Source organism: Triticum urartu, chromosome 3A (assembly GCF_056163025.1).
Source record: "Triticum urartu cultivar PI428250 chromosome 3A, HENAU_Tu73, whole genome shotgun sequence".
Lineage (NCBI taxonomy): Eukaryota > Viridiplantae > Streptophyta > Magnoliopsida > Poales > Poaceae > Triticum > Triticum urartu.
This window is the reverse complement of record NC_141875.1, coordinates 672,940,802-672,950,073: the sequence shown is the minus strand read 5'-3', so window position 1 is coordinate 672,950,073 and position 9,272 is coordinate 672,940,802. Positions and strand designations below refer to the sequence as shown.

The window sequence follows — 9,272 nt, the reverse complement described above, 5'->3', positions numbered from 1 at the left end:
GAGTAGCAACTTGCTTGCCGTTCTTTTTGAAGTTCTCCTTCTTCTTCTTCCCTTTGCCCTTTTTCTTGAAACTAGTGGTCTTGTTGACCATCAACACTTGATGCTCCTTCTTGATTTCTACCTCCGCAGCTTTCAGCATTGCGAAGAGCTCGGGAATAGTCTTGTTCATCCCTTGCATATTATAGTTCATCACGAAGCTCTTGTAGCTTGGTGGCAGTGATTGAAAAATTCTGTCAATGACGCAATCATCTGGAAGATTAACTCCCAATTGAATCAAGTGATTATTATACCCAAACATTTTGAGTATATGCTCACTGACAGAACTGTTCTCCTCCATCTTGCAGCTATAGAACTTATTGGAGACTTCATATCTCTCAATCCGGGCATTTGCTTGAAATATTAACTTCAACTCCTAGAACATCTCATATGCTCCATGACGTTCAAAACGTCGTTGAAGTCCCGATTCTAAGCCATAAAGCATGGCACATTGAACTATCGAGTAGTCATCAGCTTTGCTCTGCCAGATGTTCATAACATCCGGCATTGCTCCTGCAGCAGGCCTGGCACCCAGCGGTGCTTCCAGGACGTAATTATTGTGTGCAGCAATGAGGATAATCCTCAGGTTACGGACCCAGTCCGTGTAATTGCTACCATCATCTTTCAACTTTGCTTTCTCAAGGAACGCATTAAAATTCAACGGAATAACAGCACGAGCCATCTATCTACAATCAAACATAAACAAGCAAGATACTAATCAGGTACTAAGTTTCATGATAAATTTAAGTTCAGTTAATCAAATTAATTAAAGAACTCCCACTTAGATAGACATCCCTCTAATCCTGTAAGTGATCACGTGATCCAAATCAACTAAACCATAACCGATCATCACGTGAGATGGAGTAGTTTTCAATGGTGAACATCGTTATGTTGATCATATCTACCATATGATTCACGCTCGACCTTTCGGTCTCTGTGTTCCGAGGCCATATCTGTATATGCTTGGCTCGTCAAGTATAACCTGACTATTCCGCGTGCGCAACTGTTTTGCATCCGTTGTATTTGAACGTAGAACCTATCACACCCGATCATCACGTGGTGTCTCAGCACGAAGAACTTTCGCAACGGTGCATACTCAGGGAGAACACTTCTTGATAATTTAGTGAGAGATCATCTTATAATGCTACCGTCAATCAAAGCAAGATAAGATGCATAAAAGGATAAACATCACATGCAATCAATATAAGTGATATGATATGGCCATCATCATCTTGTGCTTGTGATCTCCATCTCCGAAGCACCGTCGTGATCACCATCGTCACCGGCGTGACACCTTGATCTCCATCGTAGCATCGTTGTCGTCTCGCCAAGCTTGTGCTTCCACGACTATCACTACCGCTTAGTAATAAAGTAAAGCATTACATCGCGATTTCATTGCATACAATAAAACGACAACCATAAGGCTCCTGCCAGTTGCCGATAACTCGGTTACAAAACATGATCATCTCATACAATAAAATTCAGCATCATGTCTTGACCATATCACATCACAACATGCCCTGCAAAAACAAGTTAGACGTCCTCTACTTTGTTGTTGCAAGTTTTACGTGGCTGCTACGGGCTTAAGCAAGAACCAATCTCACCTACGCATCAAAACCACAACGATAGTTTGTCAAATAGATTCCGTTTTAACCTTCACAAGGACCGGGCGTAGCCATACTTGGTTCAACTAAAGTTGGAGAGACAGTCGCCCACAAGCCACCTATGTGCAAAGCACGTCGGGGGAACCGGTCTCGCGTAAGTGTACGCGTAATGTTGGTCCGGATCGTCTCGTCCAACAACACCGCCGAACCAAAGTATGACATGCTGGTAGGCAGTATGACTTATATCGCCCACAACTCACTTGTGTTCTACTCGTGCATATAACATCAACATAAATAACCTAGGCTCGGATGGCACTGTTGGGTTTCGCAGTAATTTCAGAAAAATTCCTACGCACACGCAAGATCATGTGATGCATAGCAACGAGAGGGGAGAGTGTTGTCTACGTACCCGCGCAGACCGACTGCGGAAGAGTTGACACAACGTAGAGGAAGTAGTCGTACGTCTTCACGATCCAACCGATCAAGCACCGAAACTACGGCACCTCCGAGTTCGAGCACACGTTCAGCTCGATGACGATCCCCGGACTCCGATCCAGCAAAGTGTCGGGGAAGAGTTCCGTCAGCACGACGGCGTGGTGACGATCTTGATGTACTACAGCAGCAGGGCTTCGCCTAAACTCCGCTACAGTATTATCGAGGACTATGGTGGCTGGGGGCGCCGCACACGGCTCAGGAATAGATCACGTGGATCAACTTGTGTGTTTCTGGGGTGCCTCTGCCTCAGTATATAAAGGACCAAAGGGGGGAGGCTGGCCGGCCACATAGGGCGCGCCAGGAGAGTCCTACTCCCTCTGGGAGTAGGATTCCCCCCCCCCCCAATCCTAGTTGGAATAGGATTCGCGGAGGGGGAAAAGAGAGAGGGGGGGCCGGCCACCTCTCCTTGTCCTAATAGGACTAGGGGAGGGAGGGAGGCGCGCAGCCCATCTTGGGCAGCCCCTTCTCTTTTCCACTAAGGCCCACTAAGGCCCATATAGCTCCTGGGGGGTTCCGGTAACCTTCCCGGTACTCCGGTAAAATCCCGATTTCACCCGGAACACTTCCGATATCCAAACATAGGCTTCCAATATATCAATCTTTATGTCTCGACCATTTCGAGACTCCTCGTCATGTCCGTGATCACATCCGGGACTCCGAACAACCTTCGGTACATCAAAATGCATAAACTCATAATATAACTGTCATCTTAACCTTAAGCGTGCGGACCCTACGGGTTCGAGAACAATGTAGACATGACCGAGACACGTCTCCGGTCAATAACCAATAGCGGGACCTACATGCCCATATTGGCTCCTACATATTCTACGAAGATCTTTATCGGTCAGACCGCATAACAACATACGTTGTTCCCTTTGTCATCGGTATGTTACTTGCCTGAGATTCGATCGTCGGTATCCAATACCTAGTTCAATCTCGTTACCGGCAAGTCTCTTTACTTGTTCTATAATACATCATCCCGCAACTAACTTATTAGTTGCAATGCTTGCAAGGCTTATGTGATGTGCATTACCGAGAGGGCCCAGAGATACCTCTCCGACAATCAGAGTGACAAAACCTAATCTAGAAATACGCCAACCCAACATGTACCTTTGGAGACACCTGTAGTACTCCTTTATAATCACCCAGTTACGTTGTGACGTTTGGTAGTACCCAAAGTATTCCTCCGGTAAACGGGAGTTGCATAATCTCATAGTTATAGGAACATGTATAAGTCATGAAGAAAGCAATAGGAACATACTAAACGATCGGGTGCTAAGCTAATGGAATGGGTCATGTCAATCAGATCATTCTCTTAATGATGTGATCCCGTTAATCAAATAACAACTCATAGTTCATGGTTAGGAAACATAACCAACTTTGATTAACGAGCTAGTCAAGTAGAGGCATACTAGTGACACTTTGTTTGTCTATGTATTCACACATGTATTATGTTTCCGGTTAATACAATTCTAGCATGAATAATAAACATTTATCATGATTATAAGGAAATAAATAATAACTTTATTATTGCCTCTAGGGCATATTTCCTTCACAATAACGCCAGCTAGGGAGAGAGGCGGGAGAGAGTGAGCTTGTAGCACCACTGTGTGCGGCGGCGGAGGTCGGCTGCCATGGCCTTGTCTAGTGTTTGCAGAGAGAGAGAGAGAGAGAGAGAGAGAGAGAGAGAGAGAGAGAGCCTCGCCAGGAATATGATGAGACTGGGTACGATGTTTTCGGAAAGGCCAAGGACCCACATGGCACATGTCTATTGAACGAGATGTCCGCCCTCTCACCGTCACCTCGGCCCGCAACGAGCGACATGTGAACGCAACAACACCCATGTTGCAAACCGGCCAGAAAGTTCCAAGTTTGGCTATGTGTTGTTCGATCAAACTCAGATCGAATAGGTGCGAAGACGATCGAAACATGCAAGTAATCCATCGTTGAGCCGAAGCGTTTTCCATCAATAAAGCATGCCATGCAATCTTTCTAAAGATACACACCCCAAACTATAGCAATGACAGATTGGGATGTGTGCACCATTCCACTTCTTCAAGTGAAACACCACAACTTCATGAAAACCAATTGAAATTCTCAAATAACACTCACATAGATGTTGATGATGTAGATCATAGACTCAACGCACCGATGGTAAACACGGCAAAAACCGGGCACAAGAAATGCACATGCCTATCGCACGCTCGCCCTCTCACCCTCACATTGGACCGCAACAAGTGACGTGTCGCGCTTCATGTGAGCGCAACAATACTCATGTTCCAAACCGGCTAGGAAATTCCATGTTTGGCTGTGCGCCGTCTGATCAAAGTCAGATCGGACGGGTGCGGAGACAGCCGATGTGCACGGAGTAATTTGTAAGCGTTTTCCTTCAACAAATTCTCAGATCGGATGAGTGTGAAGACAACCGACGTGCATGGAAGTCTGTTGTGCCGAAGAGTTTGGATAATCCGATGGTTGAGCGGAAGCGTTTTCCATCAATAAAAACGTAGATCAGACGGGTACAAAGACGGCCGACGCGCGTGGAGTAATCCGGCGGTTGAGCCGAAGCGTTTTCCATCAATAAAGCACGGCATGAAATCTTTCTACAAAAACACACCCAAATTTGCAAGGCCTAATTTGCAATGGCAGATCGGGATGCGTGCACCATATCCATTCTGCTTCTTCAAGCGAAACACCACAACTTCATGAACCTTTGCATCGACTCTACAGAAAACTAAACCGATCGAAATTCTGAACTAAACCTCACATCCATGGTTATGATGTCGAGCCCAGGATCAACTCATGCAAATATGAGTTCAGGCTATAACTTGCCGACTGCAAAGTGCAAACACAGCAAATTAACCAGGCACAAGAAATATAAGCAAACAGTTCAGTTGAAGGTGTCTTGCATTGCGTCCATCCAATGGTACAATCGATAACAATGACAGAATATGGTTCATGGCAACTAGAAATGAAGGTAAACATACACGAAACGTTGCCGATCGATCACTGATCGAGGCCGTAGTCGATGCTCAGCTCGCTCATCGGCGGGATGATCTCCATGGCGAAGACCATCAGGTGGGGACACGACTCGTCCTCGTCACCACGGACCACGAGCTGGACGAAGGCGTTTGGCACGAAGCTGCTGTGGCTGATGTAGGCCGCGATGTTTTTCCTCTTGGATATGTCGAGCATGTACCTCGGCGCCGGGCACTGCACGAAACGGGGCGGTTCCTCGCCGTCGTCTGGAAGCACGGCCGCGGGGGCGTACCCCCACTCCGTCCACCTCGTCGGAAACTTCCTCGGGTCGATGAAGCAGGCCCACTCCTCCGTTGACGTGCCAGTATTGGCATTGGCGTTCGCGTTGGCAATGCGGGGGTGATCCGCGAGGAGCACGTCCCCGGCGAACTCGCAGAGGAATGCGCCCGGCTGGATCAGGTCCAGCGTCCTCACGCCCCAATCCGTCTCCGTGGACCGGAACACCTCCAGCCGGTGCCTCATCCCCCGCTGAGTCACCCGGTTGGGGCAGCTCGCCGGGCACCCGCACGACGCGCCGCACTCGTACACCACCGGCCGTCCCCTCAAGAGCATTCCATCAGCATTGTACGCTGGGCCGCCTCCGCCGCTCCTCTTCACGCAGGCGCAGCCGGACGTCTCGCTGCACGCAGTCTTGGCGTTGATGCAGCACTTGTGGCCGGGCATCGCCGGCGGCGCCGGGAACTCGGGGCGTGCGAGGTACTCGAACTCGAGGGGAAAGGCGTCATGGTCCACCGAGTTGCGGACGGGGACAGGAACCGCTTCCTTGCCCTTGGACATGTCCAGCGTGATGTAGTCGGGAGGCAGGATCTTGGCGTCGAGCTGGTTGATGAGGTCTCTGGCGGAGCGCCAGGTGTTGCTGCCGAGCGCTTCCTGGCCGGGCACACGCACGAGCTTGAACTTGCAGATCTCGGTGGTGCAATAGACCTTGTAGAGGCCGTCGTAGACGTAGAGCTTGCCGCTGGGGCTGGCGTGGCAGTCGTGGCAGCGGATGACGCGCACCTCGATGCCATAGTTGCAGCTGTATGTGAGAGCGAGGTTGCCGCCGCTTCCCGTGTAGATCAAGACGCCCCCGTTGTCGTGGTCGTCGAGGTACCTGCCCGAGGATACGATGCTGGTGGCGACGGGGTGGCCCCCGTCGACCTTGCTGGCGGGCACGTAGCCGATGTCGGCCTGCGTTTGGTTGTGCAGGCCGACGACGAGGAGCTCAGCGCGGTAGTTAAAGGCGTCGCCGACAAAGACGCCCGGCACGGGCCCTACGATGCGCTTATCGCGGTTGAGGCAGAGCCTCCCTTTGATCATGGCGCCGAGGGCCCGCAAGTCGGCCCGGTTGCGGCTGCCGGGGACAGGTTTGTGCTCGGCGTAGCGGTGGTAGCGGCCCCAGAGCGCCTCGAAGGTGAGTCGCGCGCGGCGCACCAGTGGGCGATATTGGAGCGTGTCCTCCTGCGCCGATATGACTCGCAGTGGCACCATCTCCATCGCCGGGTTGGCATGCGCGCTGGGCGGAGGGGGAGACGGCGCCCCTGGCGGCGGCGGGGGCAGGGGAGAGTTTGGGCGTGTCGGCGGGGGAGACGGTGGGCGTAGCGGAGGTGGCATGGCGGAGGGGAGGCTGGCGGCCGAGGACGAGGCCTGCAATGGGTTGGCATGCGCGCTGGGCGGAGGAGGGGGCGGTGGCACGTGAGACATCGGCGGGGGCAGGGGAGACTGTGGGCGTTGCGGTGGCGCCGGCGGGGGCGTGGCGGAGGGGAGGCTGGGGGAGATGGCGTCAAGGCGCTGCTGGGTAAATCTCAGGCGGAGGGCGAAGTCGGAGTGGTCTTCGGGGGAGGGCTCGAGCTCGCTGCGCAGCAAGGCGATGAGCTCGGGTGTGAGAGGGATCGTCGGCGCGCCGGCGTCGGCGTCAGACCTGGCGGCCAGCCGGCTGAGCGCGGCGCAGTGCTCGGGGGTGAGCGGGGCCGCCGCCGCCGCCGGGGCCTGGGGCGCTGCGTCGGGATCTGGCGTAGCGCTCGGATCAGGCGTGGGGAGGGGCACAGGAGCGGGCGCCATCGTCGATAGATCTCAGGTCGGGGAGAGGGGTTTTGGGCGCAGGTTTGGGTTGGGTGGGGAGCGGAGGGAAGGGGAAGGCGCTAGCTGCTGCTTTCTACTCCGAGAGCCGGTGGTGGCGTGTGTGGAACACGCCGCACTGCTCTGGCCTGGCCCGCACGACAGCTTTCCTCTGGTCCCACCTCCAGCTTCCGTTGCCAGGTGGGGGCCTGGATGGATGGCCATGGGTGGTTGGACTCGATTCCTTGGTGCACGAGTTGTTGTGTGAATTGTGTCCGGTCCGCCTAGTCCCGCCTGTGTAGCGTAGCACTACGCGCCGCCATGACACGACTGATCCTTTGATTGACGGTGCACTTCTACAACGGTTCTCGATCACCGATTCACCGTTTGAAAGCACCAACACGTTTTGTAGGAGCAGGTCCTTCATTCATTCAATCCGTTTCTATGTTAGTGATGCCTTAAGTGGTGGTTTAGCCTTGGTGTTCTGGTCATACGAGGTGGATATCACGGCGAATGACAGGAAATTACAGGTGCTCGCCCATGTTGTTTTATTTATGAGAAGGCATGGCACTGGGATGAGACTTATGAATCGCGGTCGTGAATGGGTGGGAGTAGAAGTCTGGGGCTTCTTGCCTTTAGGACCTCCAAAAAATCTCAAACATATGCAAACCCAACTGAACAACAGGAAAAGTAAAAAAAAAAATGGGTATGATAAGCACGAGATTAAGAAAGCCAGGAAGGAATTTGAACAATAGAAGGGCAGCTCGCTATACCATGGATCTTCGCCGCACGAGGAGTTGGCCTGACAATTAACTAAACGAGCCTTTGCACATGGAAGAGATCACGTCACGACAGTGGTCTCGTGTGGATTGGCTTGGAGCGGGAGAGTGCAACACGGAATTTTTCCATGTCCGGTCGACTGCGACGAGAGCGCGGAATAGGATTTCTTCTCTGGAAAATGCTAGTGGCGTATTATGCAAAAGCAAATAGAATTTACATGCTAAAATCCAAGGCTTCTACACAAGCTTGTAAGCAGCGCGGGGTGAGCTTGTCGTGGACAAGGTGTTACATCATGTTCGTTCTAAGGTTGAAACTAAAATTATGACTAGGCAAATTAGGGAGATGGATGTGGCGCTTGCTACCCAGACTCGTGAAGCCTGGAACACAAGCCAGAGGATCATCGCCAACCAAGATGAGGCGTTGCGCATGTACCGTTCTTTTATAAAGGATCTAGAGGTTGGCAACAAGCTTCTGATTGACGCCCCAACTAGCGTCACCACACCACCTCACCACACTACCTCCATCAAAATGACTGGGCGGAGGGGGAGACAGCGCACGTGACTGGGCGGGGGCATGGCAGCGTGATCAGAATTATGAAGTAACTGTCGCGAATGGGTGGGAGGAGAGGTCTGGGGCTTCTTGCCTTTTGGACCTCGAAAGAAATCTCAATCACATGCACACCCAACTAAACAACTGGAGAAGTATAGAAATTAGGGATGTTAAGCGCAAGATTAAGAAAGTTAGGAAGGAGTTTGAACAACAAAAGGGCAACTTGCTATACCGTGGATCTTCGCCGCGTGAGAAGGAGTTGGCCCGACAACTGAACGAGCTTTTGCACATGGAGGAGATCATGGCACGATAGTGGTCTCGTGTGGACTGGCTGCGAGTAGGAGACGGAAACATGAAAGTTTTCCATGCCGAGACGAGTGCCAGGAGAGTCCAAAATAGGATTTCTTCTCCGTAAAATGCTAGTGGCGTATTATGCAAAAGATAATAGGATATACATGCTAAAATCCAAGGCTTCTACACAAGCTTCTAAGAAACGCAGGATGAGCTTGTGGTGGACAAGGTGTTACATCATGTTCCCTCTAATGTAACTGGTGCGATGAATGCACGAGTTCTGCGCCCATTCGAGTCCGAGGAGGTTGGAAGCGCCCGCCTTTGTATTCTTGTGTGAAATTGATGATCGAGGGAAAGAGAGTAGTGGATTTGTGAGCCCACTTGGGTTTTGCTGGATGTTTGCCCGTAAGCAGTGATGTCTTAAGTTGCGGTTTTTAGCCT

At 51.6% G+C, this 9,272-nt stretch overlaps 1 protein-coding gene across 1 annotated transcript; it reads right to left on the bottom strand.

The window, feature by feature from the left end:
• Window positions 1-4,993: 4,993 nt before the first annotated feature.
• LOC125549118 (histone-lysine N-methyltransferase family member SUVH2-like) lies at window positions 4,994-7,257 on the bottom strand. Its single transcript, XM_087517099.1, has one exon. It carries the CDS (start codon window positions 7,212-7,214, stop codon window positions 5,142-5,144), a length of 2,073 nt encoding a protein of 690 aa, XP_087373225.1. The 5' UTR covers window positions 7,215-7,257; the 3' UTR covers window positions 4,994-5,141.
• Between the last annotated feature and the right edge of the window lie 2,015 nt (window positions 7,258-9,272).